Source organism: Ursus americanus, chromosome 16 (genome assembly GCF_024610735.1).
Source record: "Ursus americanus isolate L20-20 chromosome 16, mUrsAme1.1.p, whole genome shotgun sequence".
Taxonomy (NCBI): Eukaryota; Metazoa; Chordata; class Mammalia; order Carnivora; family Ursidae; genus Ursus; species Ursus americanus.
The window spans coordinates 6051006-6075432 of NC_142142.1; the positions used below are offsets into that span (position 1 = coordinate 6051006).

Here is a 24427-nt window from a genome sequence, read left to right on the forward strand (position 1 = left end):
TAAATAAATAAAATCTTTGAACAAAATTAAAATAAATAAAATAAATTGTTAATGGCTACTTTATATTCATGTCCTAACCATGTCTTTTATAGTCATAACGTTAATTGTCTCCAACCATCTTCCAAGGTTCCTTTAGATAAATTTCACACAACTAAAAGCCAAGTAGGATTTAGTAACAACAGCATTGAAAATAGTTTTAAGTCCTATATATAGAATTAGCCTTGATCCCAAACAACACAGAAAATGGAGTACTGTGCCCCCACCCCCATGCAGTTGAACATCCACTTATAACTTTTGACACCCCCCAAAGCTTATCTACTAATAGTCTACTGTTGACCGAAAGCCTTACAGATAATATAAACAGTTAATTAACACCTGTTTTTTGTAAGTTATATGTTTTACATACTGTATTCCTACAATAAAGTAAGCTAGAGAAAATAGAATGTTATTAAAAAATCCTAAGGAAGAGTATAGTACTGTACTGTATTTAAGTGGATCCACACCATTCAAACTCATGTTGTTCAATGGTCAACTGGATATATATAAATAATATAAAGCCCACAGAGGAAAATTTACAATTCTAAATATCTCCATGTTTATTAAATACATTGCATCACTAATTAATAACCTTCCCAAAAAATCAGGTTCTGAGGGTTTCACTGATGAATTCTACCAAACACTAAAGTAAGAAATTATATCAATTCTCTAAAATCACTTCCAGATTATAGAAGCATAAAAAATACTTACTCATTTTACAAAGCTGGACATACCCTAACACCAAAGTCATTTAAAGATGTCCAAATATATAGAGAGAGACTATGCCTCAAAATTATTGCTCATGAAGTGATGCAAAAATCCTCAATGAAATATTATTAAATTAAAGCTAACAATTTACCAAAATAAGTGTACATCGACCAAGTGGTGCTTATTCTTGGTATACAAGACTGATTCAATGTTCAAAAAACAATGTAACCTAGAACATCAGCCTAAAGAAGAAAAGTCATATTGATCATATCAATGGTTAAAGAAAGATATTTTTTAAATGACGACACATATTTATAATAACCTACAGCAAACAAGGAATCAAGGATAACTCCCTCAATTCATGTGGGAACAGATTAGAGACATCATTATGTTTAGTTTTAGATAGATAACAGATGATAGAAAGATGATAGATAAATAAATGATAGATATTTATAGATATGGATACATACACAGGTTAGCATTTCCTTGCTCTGCCAGCTGAGAAGGTCTTAAATCAATGACACCCCAGTAGCAAAGTACACCCAGCACCCAAACTTTGTTTCTAATATCATTATCAGTAATGATATTAAAGGTATCAGTCATTCTCAAAGAAATATCAGTAATTAAAGGTATCAGTAATTCTCAAAGAAATATCACATTCTAAGATTGGGGCAGGGGATATATGGGATATGTCTGTAGCATCTTGTGGTCCTAGAAAGTAAGGAAGTGACCCCTCTTCACCAAAAAAACCCCCACACAATTATGGGGGTAAGTCAAAGGGACACAGGGGCCAACTGAAAGGATTCCCAATAGCCAGAGCTGGTCAATGTGACAAAATAAAGTAGTATTGGTTACAACCTGAAGTATAAAATAAATATGAGTCCACACTGATAAAAATAAATGAATACATAAACAAATGCAGGAATAGATTATCTCTCACGCAAAAAAAATTCCAAACAACATATGACGATGCTCCATGTCCAGGGAGGTGGAGCATAACTTCTCACTGTTTAGTTTGTGGGCTATGCATTGTAAATTACTTGCACAGAGAAAACTTGGAAATGGGGGAGCAAGAGAAGCCTGAGAAACATGACCTCAGCCAGGTGATGAAGCTCAATGTCAACAGTGATAAACCATGTTGATAGTACGTACCTTTGGTATATTTTGACATAAATAGTATTTTACTATGTGATCTTCCCCAGTCACATAACTGTGGTCTAATCAGGGGGGAGATAATCAGATTAATCTCAGTCGAGGGATATTTTACGAAAACATCTCCTATTCCTCCATGATCTTGGAAAGTCTCCCTGTATATATTTTAAAATATATTAATAATATATTCACCTTTGTTAAATAAGATTTTATTTATTTATTTGAGAGAGATCATGCATGCCTGTGAGAGGGGGGAGGAGCAGAGGAAGAAAGAATCTCAAGCAGACTCCTCACTGAGCACAGAGCCCAAGGTAGGGCTCAATCCTCACAACCCTGAGATCATGACCAGAGCAGAAACCAAGAGTCAGACACTTAACTGACTGTGCCATCCAGGCACCCCGAATTGTATACTTTAAGTGGATGAATTGTATGGTAGATGAATTATATCTCAGAAAGCTGTTAACATTAAAACAAAAAACAAAAAACAAAAAAACAGTACTTAGCGAACTAGTCCCCTAAAATATATATTGAAGTAAAGGAATGGAGACAGATATAACATGCTAACACAATCAAAAGAAAGCTAGAGAGCTATATTAATTTCAGAAAAGACAAACTTTAAAGTGAGAAAAACTATCAAGGATAAGAAGGGTATTATATTTTGATAAAGTGATTTCCAAGAGACATAACAAATCTTAATATCTATGCACCTAACAACAAAGCATCAAAATACCTGGGGTAAAACTGATAGAATGACAAGGAGAAATAGAAAAATCCAATCTGGTATTTGGAGGCTTTAACAGCTCTCTTTCAGTAATTGACAGATCAAAAGCCATCTTAAAATCTAAATTTTCTTCAGAAATTGAGGAACTTTGCAAAGTATAACAAAAAACTTCATTAGACTGTTGACTTGATGACTCTTAGTTTCACAAATATTAACGGCTAATTATTAAAAGAAAAATCATGGTTTTGCTAAGAATGACCTAACCTGGGCTTAGTGATCATATTCCCTAGTATGTCAACATAAAGTCAGAACAAAACCATGCTTTTATTCTCTATAAGGAAAATATAGGTTTTACTGTTATCAAGGTTTATATCTACTATCTTTAAATTAAAACATTATTAGCTCATAGATCGGAAGAATAAACATAGTTAAAATGTCCATGCTACCCAGAGCAATCTACACTTTCAATGCCATCCCAATCAAAATACAAATGACATTTTTCAAAGAACTGGAACAAAGAGCCCTTAATTTGTGTGGAACCAGAAAAGGCCCCAAATCGCCAAGGAATTGTTGAAAAGGAAAAACAAAGCTGGGGGCATCACAATGCCGGATTTCGAGCTGTACTACAAAGCTGTGATCACAAAGACAGCATGGTACTGGCACAAAAACAGACATATAGACCAATGTAACAGAATAGAGAACCCAGAAATGGACCATCGGCTCTTTGGGGAACTAAGCTTTGACAAAGCAGGAAAAAACACCCAGTGGAAAAAAGACAGTCTCTTCAATAAATGGTGCTGAGAAAATTGGATAGCTACATGCAAAAGAATGAAACTTGACCACTCTCTCACACCACACACAAAGATAAACTCCAAATGGATGAAAGACCTCGATGTGAGACAGGAATCCATCAAAATCCTAGAGGGCAACATAGGCAGCAACCTCTTTGACATCAGCCACAGCAACCTTTTTCATGACACATCTCCAAAGGCAAGAGAAACAAAAGAAAAAATGAACTTGTGGGACTTCATCAAGATAAAAAGCTTCTGCACAGCCAACGAAACAGTCCAAAAAACTAAGAGGCAGCCCAAGGAATGGGAGAAGATATTTGCAAATAACACTACAGATAAAATATTAGTATCCAAGATCTACAAAGAACTTCTCAAACTCAATACATGTGAAACAAATAATCAAATCAAAAAAATGGGCAGAAGATATGAACAGACACTTTTCCCATGAAGACATACAAATGGCTAATGGACACATGAAAAAATGTTCAAAATCATTAGCCATCAGGGAAATTGAAATCAAAACCACATCGAGATACCACCTTACGCCAGTTAGAATGGCAAAAATGGACAAGGCAGGAAACAACAAATGTTGGAGAGAATGTGGAGAAAGGGGATCCCTCCTACATTGTTGGTGGGAATGCAAGTTGGTACAGCCACTTTGGAAAATAGTGTGGAGGTCCCTCAAAAAGTTAAAAATTGAGCTACCCTATGACCCAGCAATTGCACTACTGGGTATTTACCCCAAAGATACAGATGTAGTGAAGAAAAGGGCCATATGCACCCTAATGTTCATAGAAGCATTGTCCACAATAGCTAAATTGTGGAAGGAGCCGAGATGCCCTTCAACAGATGACTGGATTAAGAAGCTGTGGTCCATATATACAATGGAATATTACTCAGCCATCAGAAAGAATGATTACCCAACATTTGCAGCAACATGAGAGACTGTGGACTCTGGGAAACAAATTGAGGGCTTCAGAGGGGAGGAAGGTGGGGGATTGGGATAGGGCAGTGATGGGTATTAAGAAGGGCACATATTGCATGGTGCACTGGGTGTTATATGCAAATAATGAATCATGGAACATTACATCAAAAACTAAGGATATACTGTATGGTGACTAACATAACATAATAAAAAATTATTATAAAAAAATAAAATAAAATATTATTAGCAAAATTTAAATTCAAAATTCTACATTAACATGAAATACTCTCATAAATATAAAGGAGAGGGGTAGGAAATGTATGTTTTAGGTTCTCTTAAACTTTCTGTTGCTTGAATTTCTGGAGGATTCTGTCACGAATCTGTTTGGTCTTGACACTGTAGACAATGGGGTTCATGAGGGGTGGGACCAGCAAGTAGACATTGGCCATGAGCACATGGACAATTGGGGAAGCATTCTGTCCATAGCGACGGATCATAGAGAGCCCTATCATTGGTGTATAGAAAGTGAATACAGCACAGATATGGGAGATGCAGGTGTTAAGGGCTTTCATCCTCTCTTTCTTGGAAGCTATACTCAACACTGTGCCAAGGATGAGGATATAGGATAGGAAGAGAAGCACTGAATCAAGTCCCATGGAGCAAATGACCACCATGAGGCCATAGATGCTGCTGACCCGACGGCTGGATACAGTTGTCTTTATGAGGTCCTGGTGTAGGCAGAATGGGTAGGAGAGAATATTGATAGGATGATATTGAAGCCTCTTTAGAAGGAAGGAAGCTGGAAAGACCAGAGCCAAGGCCCTTCCAGCAACTGCCAACCCAATCCCAATGATTACACCATTGGTTAGAATGGCCACATAGCGCAGGGGCTCTTGGATTGCTACAAAGCGGTCAAAGGCCATGGCCAACAGCACAGCTGACTCAATAATTGAGAAAACATGAATGAAGTACATCTGGACCAGGCAAGCATTAAAGGAGATCTCCCAGGCATGGAACCAGAAGACGCTGAACATGGTAGGCAAGGTTGTAGTGGACAGGCCCAGGTCAGTAAGTGCCAGCATTGACAGAAAGTAGTACATTGGTTGGTGGAGGGAAGGCTCAGTTCTGATGATAAATAAGATGGTAATGTTTCCTGAAATTGAGGTGGCATAAATCAGAAAGATGGGGATGGAAATCAAGCTATATCTGCTTTCAAGGCCTGAGAGGCCTGTCAGGAGGAAGCGAGGGTACAAGGTAGAGCTATTGAAGACAGACATCGTGATGATGGAGGCACCCTCAGTCTAAGCGGGAAGACGAGAACCTGGAACAATTCGGGTACAGTCAGTATCACAAGAAGCAGCAATGGTCTGACACGTGCTGCTCTGTATAGATTCTTTCCAATCACTCCTTTGCTCATAATATATAATTACCACCTGTTTTTTTCCCAATTAATCTATTTCATCATTGTACATTTATTGAGAATATATTTTATAAAAAGAAAACTGGTAGTGCTAAAATGTAGAGAAATATATAAAAACTGACTTCAAGTACTTATAACCTAGTAAATGGAGAGATCTAAAATTAAAGTAGTAGTTTAATACAAGTCCGTACAAAACACAGAAATAGGAAACTAACCTGACCCAGAGATGTCGGGCAAGATTTATTGAAGGTAATTCTTGAATTAGGTTTCAAATGACACGTATGAGATAGAGGGACCAACAGGCTGTGTTGCATTCTGTGCTGATTAACAAACAGGTAAATGCAGAATGATATTAGCATTACACGTATGAATGAATGCAATTGAGCCAAACGATAGGACAGGGTGGGTCTTCAGATGGTTATTGGAGCAAAGATTGAATAGAAGGGGACCAGAATTTCTGAAGGAACTTGGTATAAATATAAAGAGCTTGGACTTAATCTTAGAAGACACAATGTAGTCATTTTAATAAAAAGTAAGCAGTACAACCAGATTTATATTATATTGCCATCAAACTAGAATCAATGTTAAGAATGGATTAAAGGCTGGCAAAAGAGAAGGCAGGGTAATCCTTTAGAAGGCGGTCATAGTAATTTTTAAAAAGTGGATGAAAGTAAAATGTGGGATGATAAAGGACAAATAGATAGAACTTCCTCAACTCTTTCAGTATCTTCAGAGACTTCATCCTGGCCAGGTATGCCGAGTCTTCCCTCTTAGATCACTTTCTCCTACTACTTCACATTAAAGACTCCTTGGACCTAGGATATTCATAATCCATCTTCCATAAAAGGGTCTATTTGATGTAGACACAGCACCCTGCTCTCAGTTGCTCCTCCTCCAGAGTCAGAGGAAGGCTGATGACAACTGTCATTCACTACCTCTATCACTTTGGACAGATTACTGAACTTCTTTGAGCATAAAAGCCTGAGAACCATATTAACTTACCTAAGAGATTACTTTACTTAAGAAAATGTATCTAAAGTTCTTGGCACAGAGTCTGAGACTTTTGGGCTTAAGTGAAGAAAAAGTCTTAAGACCTTTGGGAGATAACTTTGGGCTTAAGTGAAGCAAAATGTTAATGAAGATGCCGAAGTACCCACAATCTTAAGAGTATGAGCCAAACACAACAGTGATCCAAAAGCAGGTGTGACCTGGAGTGTCACCTATGTTACCCCTCAGGGCTTCTCTTGAAAGTTATTTGCCAGATTTCTTTTTTGGCTCATAATACTGCCGAGTGTATGTGATATATGTGAGAGGGAGATAGAGGAGGTGCTCAAATCACCATGAACATTACCATCATTGTCATTATCACCATCTTTAATGGTATAATTTTTAGTTAATATCAGATAGCAATGTTTCCGAGAACAGAGATTTCAGTACATGGATTCCCATCATGTGCACTATTTATATTGGGGATGAGTCTACAATGGCATCACAACCCAGAGCTCTTTTGAGCAGCCTTTGAAAATACATTAGGTACTTATAACCTCTTGCCCATTTTTCTCACTTCAGAAACCTTCCTTTAGGCATACCTGAGTCCTCAAGTGTGGACAGCCATTCACCCTCCTACAGATTTGTTGAGTTCCATTCTGCCAGGTGAAAGGATTTGTTGCAGGTAGAGAAAGCCACTGAATATGGATATACGAGAAGACTAAAAACACAATGGCAGACAGCTCTTCAAGGAAGCATAGATGTCCTGAGTGAGGCATCCATTTCTCCTTCAGCAACTCCAGAGCCAAGATAACATGTTTGCTTTCAGCACCTCTGACTCCATCCAGCTAGTTGCTTTATCCACACTGCACTCCTTGGCTTTAACTACTCTAAACTGCATTCCCCCTCTTGACTAGCCATCCCCTCAGGACCATTTTTTTTTTTTTTCTTACTGTAAACTTCAGAGAGGATAAATGCCACGGGAGAATTTACCCCTGCTCAGAGAAAGGAGATGATTATGCCAAATTCCCAAACTGGGAGTCCAGATTTCACAGCACCCGAGCAGTGTTGCAGGGATCATCTGATGGAGAAAGATGCAGTGGATTTAGTCCGAAGAATGTACTAGAAAAAGTCTGTGCTCTGAATAACCAAAGACAGCAGTTAGTTACTAGCTGTTGGATGTTGGGAAAATTACAGCAGTTCCCCCTCACCTGTGGTTTCACTTTCTGTGGTTTCAGTTACCCAAGATCAACTGTCGTCTGGAAGCAGAGGATCCTCCTTCTGATGTATCATCAGGAGGTCAGTTGTGGCACAGGGTTCAGTGCAGCAGGAAATGGAAATCACAGCTTGTTTCCTCACTGCACTCTGTTTGGTGCCTTGATCAAGCCTTCACTGAAATAATATCTATCTGCTAATATAATATAAATAATATCTATCTGCTAATAATATCTTCTGCTAATATCTAAAGTGTGGCACCAAAAGAAAAGAACAAGATAAAAATGAAAACAGACAAATAGAGCAGAGAATAATTGACATGTGAGACATTCAAAGGTTCTAATGTATGGTGAAGATACACGAGAGAAGAAAACAACACAGAAACAATATTTGAGAGACAAGGGCCCAGAAATTTCTATCTGAAACTAGTGTTCTCCAGATTATCAGGAAATTATGTCTTTCTTGAAAACCTTATTTGAAAGTTTTATAGAGAGAAAATCCCAGGCCCAGATAGCATCTTTAATGAATAACTTAAAGCATAGAAAGAAGAACAGAAACTCTACACATGTATTTCTAGAGAATATAAAAAGAGGGGTTGCTTCTCAATGATTTTTATGAGGCGAGTAAAACCTGTATTCCATAACCAGAAAGTGACATCACAGAAAAGAAATATCAAAGAGCAAAATACCCTATAAAACTGATTACAAAATTCAAAACAAAATACTAACAAATCCAATCCAGTAATTGCATGCACGTGGACACACACACACTATGATCCTGTTGGACTTTTATGATAATACGTAATCAGTATTAAGTTTAGTCAAATATTTTTTTCTTCATCAGTCTGGAATAACAAACGATTTTTTCCTCTTCGTGTGTTTAATTCAAGCATCAAAGTTGTTTTATAAGCAAAAATCACACAATGTAATTAACTGTGTGTAATATAATGAATATGATATACATGTAATATGGTGAATATGGCATATATAGAAAATATAGTGAATATAGTATATATGAAATATAGTTAATAAAATGGATAAATTACTTGATAATGTAGATTGATGAAGAAAAATACTAGATTAAATTTAATACTGATAATTCTTATTAAAACATATTAAACTAAAAAAGAGAACTTTCTTGATCTGATTTTATAAATAATAAACTTGATGGCTACTTTCTTCTGGTTCCTCATGTGAGATGCTCAGAGTCACCACTCTGTCCCAACAATGAGGAAAAAACTGAACAGACTGAAAATCTGTATCTCTTCTTGGACCCATGAGAGAGGAGAGGACACAGGGCAAAATACCCCCACCAAGAATGAAGAGTCAGGGAATATAGGGAATCATACCTTACAGATTAGAGGCTCACAAGAAAGATGGCTTCAGGAACCACCACTATGGTAGGAAAAATCTGAACCAAATTAACAGGTTACTGGAAGCTCAGTGTGGATAAGTCTGACAGTTAAAAACTGCAAGGGTACCCAACAATGGCAGGGGGTGGAGGGTAAAATATTATGATATTTGCCTCCAGGAGCTTTTCAAAACTCCCACAGAAATATCAAAGAAAAATTTGCTCATGTTCCATGCAGGGAGGGGAAAAGGAACCATTTTGAAATAAGCCTTGGCACTCTGTTCATTTTAACAATGCCTTAGGCGAAACTAGTTAACCAGAGCCTAACCTGCTTGAGTATTAGCACCTAACTGACATTAGGAAAGTAAAATACCCAGCTCCGGCCCCCTCTAGCTGTCCATGTGGGAGAAGGAAATACCCAACCCCAGTCCATGCTAGCTATCCTATTTCATCTAAGGGGGGAGAATTAAAACAAAACAAAATGAAACAAAACTGGGAAACACCTGTGAAGTTCAAATTCCAGGGGCATGGGCTCACTGAAGGGCTGAAACTTAAACATAGGACTATAGGATGCTCTCCCCCCAAAATCTTTTTTTTTTTTTTAAGATTTTATTTATTTATTTGACAGAGATAGAGACAGCCAGTGGGAGAGGGAACACAAGCAGGGGGAGTGGGAGAGGAAGAAGCAGGCTCATAGCGGAGGAGCCTGATGTGGGGCTCGATCCCATAACGCCGGGATCACGCCCTGAACCGAAGGCAGACGCTTAACCGCTGTGCCACCCAGGCACCCCTCTCCCCCCAAAATCTTACTGTACATTAATAAAGCCCTATTTGAAGTAGTTCCTTTTACTTAGTACACCATGTCCAGCTATTGGGGGAGGGGGGAGCATCCTAAAAGGTTGAAAATACAATTTGAAGAAACAAAGCAAGTATCAGAACTAGCTATGACATGGACGGTGGAATATCAGACCAGGAATTTAAAACCCCTATGATTAACATGCTGAAGGCTCTATTGGATAAAGCAGAATGCATGTAAGAACAGATGGAATTTCCTATTCTCAACATAGCCAAGTGAGAACTCCACAACCCTTTTCTGTCTATGCTTACACACAATGCTTAGAAGTATAGGAATAAGAATTATTTCCCTTCTCCCAGACTCATACACTGAGGATGGCCTTTTCTTAAGACTTAGAATCAAAAATCATGGCTATCTCCTCTTATTTTGTTCCATCTTCCTGTACAAGGATGTCTCTGTGAGAATTTTATTTCATCTTTCATCTTTGGCACAGTTTTTCTGGAAACCTGTTATCCGAGGGTTTCTAAGAAAGCAGACTTTGATGTAAAATTTAGTCTGCAATATGTTTCAGATAGAGTCCTTGGGATAAGCTTCCTGAAATGAGGACTAGAAGGAGGATTGCCAGAAGGAGAAATTGATCTGTGAGTCAGGTCCATAGTCCATACCACAGAAAATTCTGGGACTAAAATTGTCCAAGTGAATTGTTTTGCGTTGGGCCTGAAGGGTCAGGCCTTTACACCTTATTATCTCAGTGGTTGGATAGGTCATGACCTTGGGCGAGGCTCATATCTGCAGCTGAGGCTCTAAGTTGAAGGCTCTCTACTGACAACGCTTCCAGCAGCTGAGGCTACAAATCTTTTATTGAAGTGGGATCTGGGCAGTGTGCGTGTTCATGTCCATTACAACTCATTTCAGAGTCATTTCTCTTTTGAGGTAACGTGAAATAGTTTGGCCAAGTCTCAAGTTTCTCCTGGAGATGGGGGTATATTACTTACACATGCTCTTTCTACAGTCTTTCTTTTCCTTCATGCTACCTCCCCTTCCTGGAATACCTTGCCCAGTGGGGTGCTCGTAAATGCTTAACAACCAACTCTCTAGGAAAATTTTTAAAAGCTCTGGTATGTAGTGTTTGCCTGTTTCTGTTGTGTAAATATTCCCATCATGACCAATTTCAAATTACCAATGTTTTATAGAACATGGATTTGGAACAAGATATTGCACAATTGCCTTTTGTAAGCCAAAAAAGCTAGCTTCAGCACACCACTTTCTTTCACACTTAGTCTAGCTGGCAAGAATGAGTTTGACCCACACGGCACAGCCAAAGTATCAATTACTTCAATCCCAATCTTTAAATAACAATGTTGTACTAATTATTTCAATGATAGCATCCGTTAACTTTGATAATCCTTTTATAAATATGTCTCCACTATTAAACATTAATTCTTTAACATTAAGACCATGCATTCTATATTTTATATACCTGCAGCATTGAAAGCAGTAAGTGCTACAAGAGGTATTTCATTTTTCTCAGTATGTTTTACTTGGATAAGCAAATAGGCAATATAATTTACACTTACAACTATTTTATGAGTATTCATGATGGTTGGGGGAGGCGAGCCCCAGAGTGATGTGTTAGTGTAGCAGTAATGACCCCATGCTTAAAAGGTTTTCAGTACAGTGGAGAAGAAAGTGAATATATATTAAATAGTAAAATATCACTAATGAAAGCATATGTGGAAACCACCTTAGTGAAGAAGAAAAGAAAAGTAACGGGTTATTGACAATAAAGAAACTGAGAAAGGCAGTGATATTGAAGATCTACCCAAGAGGAGAACATTTTTATTAAAAGATAAAGATGGTGCTTTGCACAACTACCAACCCACTCACTGATGAAGACATGAAATTCTGTGCTGTGGAACAGGGAATCTGCACGTTTGCCTAGACTTTTAGACTGTCAGGCTTTCTAGAGCAACCCCATGTGTCTGCCTCAGTATTTGCTGATAAACTGAAGAAGCTGATAGACCTACAGTGGCCAGGGGAGGAAAGACATGTGATGATGAGGTGATAACTTAGTTTATAGCCAACAGCCACAGTAGCAGTTCAAAATCTTGTCAAAAAGTCAAGTTCCAAATTCCCCCAAGAAGTCAGAAATCTTTTCATTAAAAATTATGACATTTTGGCATGAGAGACACAATATGGGCAAATGATAGACAGAGATTAATTTCTGGATCATAAACGTGAGAAATTATATAAACAGTTGTATGAAGAAAGTTATTGCTATTATCATCATTTATATTAATAATTTAACAATAACAACAAATTTATAGTTTAAAAAGCAATCTTTTTTTACACACATTGTTCCTTATAAGCTCAATTATTTGGGGGATAGAAAAGAACACAATTTCGTTATGAAAAATCTGAATCTTGTAAGGGTTGATGATTAACTGAGATCACATACCTAGAAAGTGAAAGAATTATATATTTAACCAGATGACCAAAACCCAAGTATTTTACTTCTCATCTACTCAGATAGCTGCCCCAAGATTTTTCAGTGGGAGAACTTCAGGATAGAGGTTATTTAAAGCCGCCTCCCTAGTCCAAACTTGCGGAGAATTCTTAGACGAATCTGCTTTGTCCTGACGCTGTAGACAATAGGGTTAAGTACTGGGGGGAAAAGCAGGTAAATGTCGGCCATGATGATGTGAACTATGGGGGACAGATGTATCCCAAAGCGATGGACCATTGACACCCCAATAACTGGCACAAAGAAAATGAGCACCACGCAGATATGGGACACGCATGTGTTGAGTGCCTTTAACCGCTCTTCATGAGACGCAATACCCAGCACAGCATTAAGAATCAGGACATAAGAAAGAAGTATAAAGACTGAATCCACGCCCAGTGTGGTGATAACTACACACAGTCCATAGATACTGCTGATTCTGGCATCCGAACAGGATAATTTCAGAATGTCTTGGTGCAAACAAAAGGCATGGGAAAGGGCATTGACACGGCAGTAGTGATAACGTCTCAGTAGCAATGGTGTAGGAAGTACAACTCCCATGCTTCTTAGCAAACAGGCCAAACCAATCTTGCCTATTACACTGTTGTTAAGGATGGTGGTATAGCGCAGTGGACGGCAAATAGCAACAAAACGATCAAAGGCCATGGCCAATAGCACCGAGGACTCCAGGAATGTGAATGTGTGGATGAAGAAGAGCTGAGCATAGCAAGCACTTGCCTGGATCTCCTGAGCATCCAGCCATAACACAGCAAGCACGGTGGGAAGCGTGGACATGGACATACCTAGGTCAGTTAGTGCCAAGATGGAAAGGAAGTAATACATGGGCTGATGGAGTGAGGACTCTATCCAAATGACAGAGAGGATGGTGACATTACCAATAAATGCTACCAAGTAAACAAGACAGAATGGGATTGAGAACCAAGAATGGACACACTCCAATCCAGGAAATCCCCTCAGAATAAATATGGGCTCCATGGTGTTATTATTATTCCAGACCACCATGGTGATCTTTGGCAAACAGTGAAGAATGTTTTCTGTTTTCCTTTTTTATCTCTCAAAGTTATCCCTTGTGAACGTGAGCAGTGCAAGCAGGATACCGCATCTCTTTCCTCCAACCTCACAGAGAAAGGAAGAGGGTATTTCTTATGGGTCTTCCACAGCAAAGAGCATTAAATTCCAGAACAAAAAGTGTGTACCACACAATCTGATCATCTCTGACAAGAACGCTGATGAATTTGCACTGAGGACACTAAAAATTGAAGCCGCAAAAGAGTAAAGAAATCTTTGCCAAACACTGTAAAAATGAAAATAGAGAAAAGAGTAAATGTCTATGGATTTACATTGTTTCGTGTCAGCGATGTTCTTGAGTTAATCATTTGTTGCTTCTAGGCTATCTCTTAATTCATAACAACTGAACAGTTCCCAAGGACTCAACAAAATTTCCCTTCATATTTACTTTTATTCAACACTTAAAATATTTAAAAATTGAGAATATTTAATATTTTAATAATAAAAATAAATGCCACATTATGTAAAATGGGGACATGAAAAAGAATAAAGTCCATAATTCTAGCACACTTGCATATTTTTGCTATTTAATAAAGCAATTCTTCCTTAATCTAAACTCCTCACAGTAGCAAGTAAAATATTTATTGATAAATATATCATAAGGTCACAACGTAACTATTAAAACTCTTCCTATATTCCTTCCCACAAAATAACATTAAAACTATATATTTAAATCAGACATCTGTTAGTAAAAATGGGTAATATCCATGTCATTTCTATTGATCTTTTCTTGCATTTTTTCCTCTCAAAATGATGCTTATAATCACATTTTTATTTTTTATTATTATTTTTTTAATAATAATATTTTTTATTATATTATGTTAGTCACCATACAGTACATCCCTGGTTTTTGATGTGAAGTTCCATGATTCATTACTTGTGTATAACACCCAGTGCACCATGCAATACGTGCCCTCCTTACTACCCATCACCAGCCTATCCCATTCCCCCACCCCCCTCCCCTCTGAAGCCCTCAGTTTGTTTCCCAGAGTCCATAGTCTCTCATGCTTCATTCACTCATTTATGGAACATAAGAAGTAGGAAGATCGGTAGGAGAAGAAAGGGATAAAGAAAGGGGGGGTAATCAGAAGGGGGAATGAAGTATAATCACATTTTTAAAAACACTCAACCTATATATTAAATGTTTTTCTAATTTTATGACCCATTTGCATGTACCTCCATGAACCCAGAGCAATCCCAGATATGTCACCCTTAGCATCCACATCAATGCCTCTTAGAAACAACTAAGTTCTTTTTCCCTTTTCAAAATAGAATTCTAATGTCTGGCCTTACTTTCTCTGAGCTGTGGTCTCCTCTGCTGATGCTGGCCTTGCTGCTCCCCAGGCTGATGACATTGGGCACAGCAGCTAAGCCCTGTGGGATTCTCTGCCCCTTCAGTTCTCTGTGTCCTTATTTTAGCCCTGTCTAATGCCACTGACAGTCCTTGAGAAAATTCCCCACTTACCCCATGCTTTGTTTTCTCTTTCTATAGAGAGAGAGAGAGAGCAAGCTTAATCAACTGAACCACGCAGGCGCCCCTACTTACTCCATCCCTTAAAGTCAGACATCTCTTCTGCAACATCTCAGCATCTCCTTCATCCTTCTTGTAGACACTTAGTCTCTGAACTCTTTAAAAGTCTAACACAGATTTCAGCCCTGGCCTCAAGTGAAGATCTTTCTAAATGTAGCCCCATATTGATCATTGGTTCCATTTGTCTAGCACTGACCTTTTATTGTGTCTATTTTATTTCATAAAAACTTTTTTTTTTCAAATTCCCCCCCTTGACGGATTCTTATCTGCATGTTATAGTGTGAACATTGAAAGTTCTCAGTTATAGAACAATCTATAACTCCAAAGAACTCCTTGGCTTACAATCTACAAACTGAAAAACAGAAGGAAATACAAGCCATCCTCTCCATGTAGTAAGACAGACTTGCCATTTTCTCCCTTTTCCCCCAAGACCAGGCATCCCGTCATCTAGGAGTGAGACACCTCCCTGGTCCTCTTCTCCGGCCCCAAGTGGTCCAAACTGAGTTTTCACTGCAGCCCTTGTCTTGGAGAAAGTAGTCAGCTAAGCAGTTTGCCATCTACCAGGCAGAATACCAGTTCCATGCATTTCTTTTTCTTTACCTCCAAGCAATATTTTCCTCTCTAGTCTTCACAATGGACTAAAGTCGCTCGCTGACTTTCTTTCTTTCTTCTTCCTCACTCAGAAACCTTTGTTCTAATTTCTGTTCTAAAGCTCAGCTCATGAAAACACTCTAGACATTAACATTGAAGTATATAGCACACATGGGCATGTGTGTGCACACCCCCACACACACACACAAATACACAAAGAGATTGTATTGTGGCCACAGAAGAAAAGCAGTTTCCTTTACTACATGCCAGGAAATCATCCCATGCTTTCTCTTTCAATTTTGATACAAATCATATTTTCTTTACTTCTCAGAAAAGTTGCAGAAAATAAAGTGGATCACTGGAATTTAGAAATGTCTTTCTCCCTGATCTGAACCCTCTAAATTCAGATTGCAAGACTTCGAAAATTTCAGTTGCAGGCCTGTGCACGGATTTAAAGCTGGGACATTTGTGCTCTTTCTTGTCCTCTCTCACTGAGCAGCTGTCATGTCTTTCACTTTTTCTCAGTCCCCTTACGGTTGTCCTTTCTCTGTTGGTTTTCTTATGACTCCATTTCTATGTCATTCACAATGATTCTTTGCAGTTCTTGACTTATTTTAACACAATTTGGTCATGGTAAATTGAAAAAGAAATAGTTGGAAGAGGCTGAGACTGATGTCAAGACATTTCAAAGGCAGAGCGTGAAAAGACTTGCATCACACACTCACTTATTCCAAGTAATTAAGGGAGAGCCACTTAGAGTGAGAACACCATTTTATCACAGCCTCTCTGAGGTCTTGCCTGTGGTTCTCAAAGATTGCCTTCTCCCGACTGACTACCTTATCTTAAAATTGTTAAAAAAAAAAGACATTATGATATGTCATGCATTTCCAATTGTTTACTTCTAAAGAAAATGATACTCACTTTCCCCTCCTGCATAAATTGTTCATTGTCTGAATGATTTTACTGTCTTTAGCCTTTGTGTAATAACACACACTGTGCCAAAATCTACCTGCTGTTTATAATTTAAAAATTATACTTACCTGAAATTTATAATAAGATAATCACATCAATATGAATGTTTAATCATGCAACCAGGAGCCAGTTTCCCAAAGGATCCAGTCTCATTGTCTTTCTCTGCCGAAACTTTCCTCCTCTGGAGGTAAAATCATATTCTGTTTCTGTCTCTGGGGCTTTCTCTCCCTCTGCCATTTAGTTTACTTTCTGAACATCTTTATCCTTCCTAATCTGCCCCCTGCTGCCATTTTCTTCCATTTTGTTTCACCTAAATTTGTGTACTTTCATAAAAAAAAAAAAAAAAGAAAGAAAGAAAGAAAGAAAGAAAGAGGGGCACCTGGGTGGCATAGCGGTTAAGCGTCTGCCTTCGGCTCAGGGCGTGATCCCGGTGTTGTGGGATCGAGCCCCACATCAGGCTCCTCTGCTATGAGCCTGCTTCTTCCTCTCCCACTCCCCCTGCTTGTGTTCCCTCTCTCACTGGCTGTCTCTATCTCTGTCAAATAAATAAATAAAATCTTAAAAAAAAAAAAAAAAAAAAAAAAAAAAAAAAAAAAAAAAAAAAAAAAAAAAAAAAAAAAAGAAAGAAAGAAAGAAAGAAAGAAAGAAAGAAAGAAGAAAGAAAGAAAGAAAGAAGAAAGAAAGAAAGAAAGAAAGAAAGAAAGAAAGAAAGAAAGAAAGAAGTAGCTGTCTTTTTCCAGTCCTTTCATTGCTCCCGTCTTCTCATTTCTCTACCTTTAGTTCTGTTTTGGTTTATCCCTCACCTGAGAAGAACTTCCATCTCTATCTGAAGGTCATTTGTGTACTGATTACAGATGCTACTGTCTTGATTCTCTAGAAACCTCAGGTCCTGAAAACCTTTGATTCCATGAACAGCGAGGCTTGAATAATTCTAACTCTCTATAAATACTCCTGGTTTCTCCCAGGATAGAAAAGTAGGGATTGTTGTCAGAGTCTGGTGGGTCCCCAGACATAAAATTAATATAAACAACCCTTAACCACAGCTGTGCCAAGAGCATATGATTATGATCCTGGAAATTGTATAAACGGGTCCCCCCTTCTCTCCACCACTCCCAGTTTTCTCTTCTTGAATGAGCGTATGGGGATGAAAGTATAATTACTCCAACCCAGAGGGAAATTGAAGCTTCAGCTTCATTGGGGCATCCATATAGAACCGTGGTAATTAAGTGCAGAGAGGCCCCTCTGTTACAAGGTATTTACAACTTCTCACTGGACAGGATATTCATCAGTTACGTGCTTAATAATAATTTATTAAGCAACAACAGGATTCAAGTCCCCATACTAACTTCTGTAAAGGCAAACACCATTATCTGGTTCATCACTACTTCCACCGTGCTTATACGGAGCATGGCTTCCTAATACATTCTTTTTTTAGCTTATACCTTGACTATCCACCTCTTTGCATTTCCTCATGAATTTTATAGACAGCTTACCAATTTTCACTAAGATCTATATTGGGACTTTCATTGTGAATGGACCAAATCCATAGATTAGTTTTGGGAGAATTGAAATTTTTAGGTTACCAGGTCTTCCAATCTGAGAACACAGACTTCAATTAATTAAGGTCTTTATTTTTTCTCAATGTTGTTTTATGCTTTTAAAATAAGAGCTATTACATATCTTACATTATAGTTATTCCTAACTATTTGATACGAATTTATCCTAATATGACTAGCACTTGTAAATTATCTTTTTCTAAATCTTTGGTACTGATATATATTTATATGACTGCAAGATGCCCTCAGCAAGAACTATTAGCAAACTTTGAAAAAAAAGAAGTTTATTACTTATAGGACGTGGAAATTACATGGCACACCTGGGGTCACACAGCAAGTGTGGGGTGGAGGTTGGGGGAGGGGAGAGAGCCCACTCCTGCACAGGGACCTGGGGTACTTCTTTTATTCGAATCAAGGCTGAGGGACTAGAGCTTCTTGGGCTTACTCTTTATTGGTGATTTTTTTAATTCAAATTCAATTAATTAATATATAGTGTAGTATTAGTTTCAGGGGTAGAATTTAGGGATTTGTCAGCTGCATAGAACACCCCGTGCTCATTACATCAAGTGCATTCCTTAGTGCCCATCACCCAGTTACCCCACCCCTCCACCAACCCTCAGTTTGTTTCCTAGAGTTAAGCATCTCTTACAGTTTGTCTCCCTCTCTGATTTTATCTTATTTTTTTCCCTCCCTTCCCTTATCTTCATTGGTTTTGTTTCTTAAATTCCACATATGAGTGAAATCATATTGTATTTGCCTTTCTCTCACTGACTTACTTCACTTAGGATTATACTCGCTAGCTCCATCCATGTTGTTGCAAATGGCAAGATTTCATTCTTTTTTTATGGCTGAATAATAGTCTATGACACACACACACACACACACACATACATCTTCTTCATCCATATACATATAATATATCTTCTTCATCCATTCGTCAATCGATGAGGTCCTAATATTTTTAATTTCTAACAAGCTCTTAGGTAATGCCAATGCTACTTATCTAAGGATCATACTTTTTGAGCAGTTAGAAGGCAAGGAGTTTTGAAAACATAAGGAGTGTAGAAGCTGTGAATTCAATCAGAAAGCTTTGAAAATGAACACTAGACTTTACATTTTATTTTAAAAATGAGAAGCTATGAGAAACACGAACCGATTTCTCCTCCCCTCCCTACCCATATTCTCACCCTCTTCATCATTCCAATAGCATCTGATGCCTGGGGCTAAAGAATCTGGCTTATTCCCAAAACCATTCCCAGCAGAGTATGGATTGTTTTCTAACTCCTTCTGGGCAAACTATCTTAGTGACAGGAGAAAAAGCATTTTCAAAGTACAGGAACGCATCACATCCATTTCTGTGACTGAGGTAATGAGGTGGGGGGGTGCAATTTCTAGAGCTGGGAAATTGTTGCCTTTGTTATGACACTGGCAACTCTTGGGAAAGAGTGACTCATTCTTCTGGATGTAGAAGAAATGTTTCCACAACAAAACTAGACTTTGGGCTTAGACTGAGAAAAGAATTACTAGTAGAGAACATAGGGGACAATCAGAGATGGGAACAAGGGAATTGTACAAGCTGTAAAGAGTCATCAGTATCTCTATGGCAGCAACAAAAATGTTTATCATCATGTTCAATTATTTAATTATTATCAATGTATATTTCCTCTCCCAAAACTATTCTACATTCACAATTTATGATTTCTGTCCAGAGAATACCATGTCATTTTTGGTGCAAATGTTATTAAGATATAGAGCCTTCCTTAAATTAGTTTGCCATCTCATAGATTGTTTCATAAATTAAACATATAATTGTGAGACAGTGCTAAGCCTTGTAATAAATATACACAAGTTAGACTAGGGACTAACTGGAATGAGATGTTGACCTGGGTTGTAACCTGGTTTGGTCAGAGAAAATAAATAGAGAAGTAACCTAGCTCTTGTATTTAAAAAAGTACTATAGTATAAAATAAAATAAAATAAAATAAAATAAAATAAAATAAAATAAAATAAAATAAAATAAAATAATAAAATAAAATGTATTTAGGAACTCAGGCGGAAAAGACTGGAAATTTATGTCAATCCTTTTGGAGTGTAGGTTTATATTGAGCAAATCTTTTTCATGGATATAAGAATGTAGAGAGAAGTGGGAAAGAGATTACCCACGGCTTTAAAAGTGATGTAAAATAATTTATATTATTTACATTTTATAAATGTACATTTATATTAGCAGTGTTTATTCAAAGAAGAAGAATAATAATTATCAAAAAATAAGCACAATAATAAGAGGAGCCAATTTTTACTGATTGTTAAGTGTCACAAGCTATTTATATGAATTAGCTCATTTCACCCTATTTTATAGATTAGGGAATTAAAACTCAAAGAGTTAAACAATTTTCTCAGAGTTGAGGAGCTTTAACTGGCAAAACCTGCAATTTTTACTTATAACACATACATGCACACACATATCTATACACAAACACACACATATATTTGTTATAAAAATTGTACATGCTTCACCAAACAGACTGACCGCAGACTCTGAGGCAGCTCCATGATCTGGCTCCCACCCTGTTCAACCATGGTCTCAGGCATGGGGATCTAGGCTGGGGATCTAAGGGGAATTATGACCATCCACACACCTAGTAAAAGGCCCACCAACCATAAACATCACTGGACTCAGAAGCAGCCTTGTGACCTGGCTCTAGCCCCACTCAACCAAAGTCCCAGACACAGTCCTATCTGTCCAGGGACCTGGCAGGAGAAGACCTTTCCCTACCAAAACCAGTCTATAGACTGGAGGAGGTGACAGCTTCTTAAAATACACAGACACCAATGTAAGGCTACATGGATCATGAAGAATCAAGCAAACATGACACCAACACAGGAAACCAATAAAGCACCAGTAGCTAACCATAAAGAAATGGAGATCTGTGAATTGCTTGACAAAGAATTAAAAATAATCATCTTAAAGAAACTCAATGAACTACAAGAGAACACAAATAGACAAACAAAATCAGGAAAACAATACAAGAACAAAAAGAATTTCGCTAAAGAAATAGAAACCATAAGAAAAAAAACAAAGAGAAATCCTGTGGCTGAAGAATACAATTACTGAGCTGAAAATTCAATAAAGAGCTTCAACAGCAAACTGGATAAACAAAAGAAAGTGAGGGAACTCAAAGAGAAGTTATTTGAAATATTGCAATTAGAGGAACAAAAAGAAAAAAAGCAGTATGAAAATAGTGAAGAAGTCCTGGAAGAGTTATACAACACCATGAAGAGAACCGATACACATACTATAGAAGTTCTAGGAGAGAAAGGGGCAGAAAGCTTATCTAAAGATATAATGGCTGAAACTTCTCAAATCTAAAAAGGTTATTGATGTTCAAATTTATGTATCCCAAAGAAACATAAGTACATTAAATCCAAAGAAGTTTACAGAGATACATTATAATTAAATTATCAAAAGTCAAACACAAAGAGAAAATTTTAAAACAGCAAGAAAAAAGTGAATTATTATTATTTTTTGAATTATTATTATTATTATACAAGAGAGCCCCTATAAGACTATCAGCAGATTTCTCACCTTGCAGGCTAGGAGAGAGTAGGAGTTTATATTCTAAGTACTGAGAGAGAGAAACAAAACAAAACTACAAGCTAGAATGCTTTGTCCAGCAAATCTGTTCTTTAAGAATGAAAAAGAGATAAAGACTTTCCCAAGCAAGAACTGAGAGAGTTTGTCACCATTAGACCTGCCTTCGAAGAATTGTTTCAAGTTGTTCAGGTTGAAGAACTTCAAGTTGAAGAACAAGTTTTTCGAGTTTAAGTTCAAGTAAAAGAACTTCAAAGAGTTCCTCAATTTGAAAAAAGGACGTTAAGCAAATAAAAAAATAAAAGTAAAATATCTTGCTAATCTTACATATGCAAAAAAAATCTCACTGCTGAAGATAAATATAAAAAGAAACAGAATACTGTATTGGTAGTGTGTAAATCACTTTTAACACTAGTATATAAATTTAAAGACAAAAATGGTAAGAATAACTATAACCACAGAAATTTGCTAATGGAAAGATAATGTAGAATGAAGAAATAATTGGCATCAATTACATAAAATATGCTGGAAAAAGTAAGTATAGATTATAGAGATATGGTTATAGTTAGTTAATAGTTATCAGCTTAAAACAGACTGCTATACCTATGCTTGCTAGGTACAAGCCCCATGATAAATACACACACACACACACACACACACACACACACACACACACTCTCTCTCTCTCTCTCTCTCTCTCTCTCCAATAGATAAGCAAAAAATAAAGAGAAACAAGAAAATACAAAACTGACAGAAAACAATTAAAAAATGGAAATAGTAAGTCCTTACCTTACTAAATGTAAATGGACTAAATTCCTCAATCAAAAGCTGCAAAGTGGTTAAATGGCTAAGTAATACCCAGCTATATGCTGTCTACAGAAGGCACACTTTAGATATAAGGACACAAATATGCTGAATATGAAGTAGTATTGAAAGACACTTCTTGTGAATTCCAACTAAAAGAGGGCAGGGATGGCTATACTTACATGAGACAAAATAGATTTTCACTTCCAAATTATCCCGAGAAACATAAAAGGTTTTCATATAATGATAAAAGAATGATTTCAACAGGAAGATATAACAATTACAAAAATCCATGTACCCATCCATAAAGCACCTAAATAGATAAAGCAAACATTGACAGATTTGAAGGGAAAAAAATAGATAATAATACAGGAATAGTAGGAGTCTTCAATACCCCACTCACTGCAATGGACAGAAAGTCAATAAAGAAACAGCAGAAATGACACAATAGAAAAAATGGAGCTAATAGGTAAACACAGAGCATTCTCCCCAACTCTTTCTTCTCAAGTGCACAAGTCCCATTCTCCAAGAGATCACGTTAAGTCCCAAAAAAAGTCTTAACAAATTTAAGAAGATTGAAATCATTCCAAGTATATTTTCCAAACACAATGAAACTACAAATCAATAATAGAAAGAAAATAGCAAAATTCACAAATGCATGGAAATTAAAGGCACTCTTAAACAACTATTGGGTAAGAGAAGAAATTTAAAAAGTTGCAAAATATCTCCAGACAAATGGAAACAAAAACATACATAGCACATCACAACTTATGGGATGCAAGGAAAAAAGTACTAAGAGGCAAGTTTGTAGAAATAAACACCTATATTAAAAAAGAAGAAAGCTGTCAAATAAACAACCTAACTTTACAACCCAAGGAATCAGAAAAACAAATAAACAACAAAACAAAATAAAGCCCAAAGTTAGCAGAAGGTTTCTAAGTCAGATATGTGTCTTATCTTTGTTCCCATGTGGGTAAGGTGTTTTGTTCCTTTGAATTCTTTTAGGATTTTTTTATCTTTGATTTTCTGCAGTTTGAAAATGATAAGCCTAAGTACAGGTTTTTTGATGTTTATCCTGCTTGAGGTACTCTGAGCTTCTTTAATCTGTGGCTTGGTGTCTGACATTAATTTGATTTTAGGCTTTTCTCTTTTTTCCTTAGTCTAGCCCAGGGTTTATCAATTTTGTTTACATTTTCAAAAAAGCAATTCTTTGTTTTGTCAATTTTAAAATTATTTGTCTATTTTCCATTTCATTTATTTCTGGTCTAGTCTTTATTATCCAGTCTTTATTATTTTCCTACGCCAGCATTAGTTCCCAAAGTGGTTTCTGCTAATGAATCTCTGCTCCAGCAAACTGTGACTCCCTGTATTCATTTTGCTGTCTCTCCAACCTTGGGTGCAGGGGTTTGTCCTGTGTTCTCACCTCCTAGTGCTGCTAGGAGAGTTGTTGATTTTTCAATCACTTCAGGATGGAGAAGCAATTTCCAAGCTCCTTACATGTGGAACCAGAAGCCAGAAGTCCCTATTCTTCATATGCTTGTATCAGTGTTTTGAATTCTTTATTAACTATGGTAAACAGTTAAACAATATGCTTAACATTGTTTTGTTATTCGAAGAAATATAAGCATATATCCTGACTTCTGGATTAGTAAAATGAGGACATTTCTGTCCACAAAATTTCCTTCCAA

The 24427-nt window shown here is 37.1% G+C and overlaps 2 protein-coding genes across 2 annotated transcripts; both read right to left on the reverse strand.

The window, feature by feature from the left end:
- Positions 1-4668: 4668 nt before the first annotated feature.
- On the reverse strand, positions 4669-5610 carry LOC123782636 (olfactory receptor 51G2-like). The gene has a single exon (XM_045782888.1). The coding sequence runs from the start codon at positions 5608-5610 to the stop codon at positions 4669-4671; it is 942 nt and encodes a 313-aa protein (XP_045638844.1).
- Positions 5611-12679: 7069 nt separating this feature from the next.
- Positions 12680-13636, reverse strand: LOC123782611 (olfactory receptor 51L1). Its single transcript, XM_045782862.1, has one exon. It carries the CDS (start codon positions 13625-13627, stop codon positions 12680-12682), a length of 948 nt encoding a protein of 315 aa, XP_045638818.1. The 5' UTR covers positions 13628-13636.
- Between the last annotated feature and the right edge of the window lie 10791 nt (positions 13637-24427).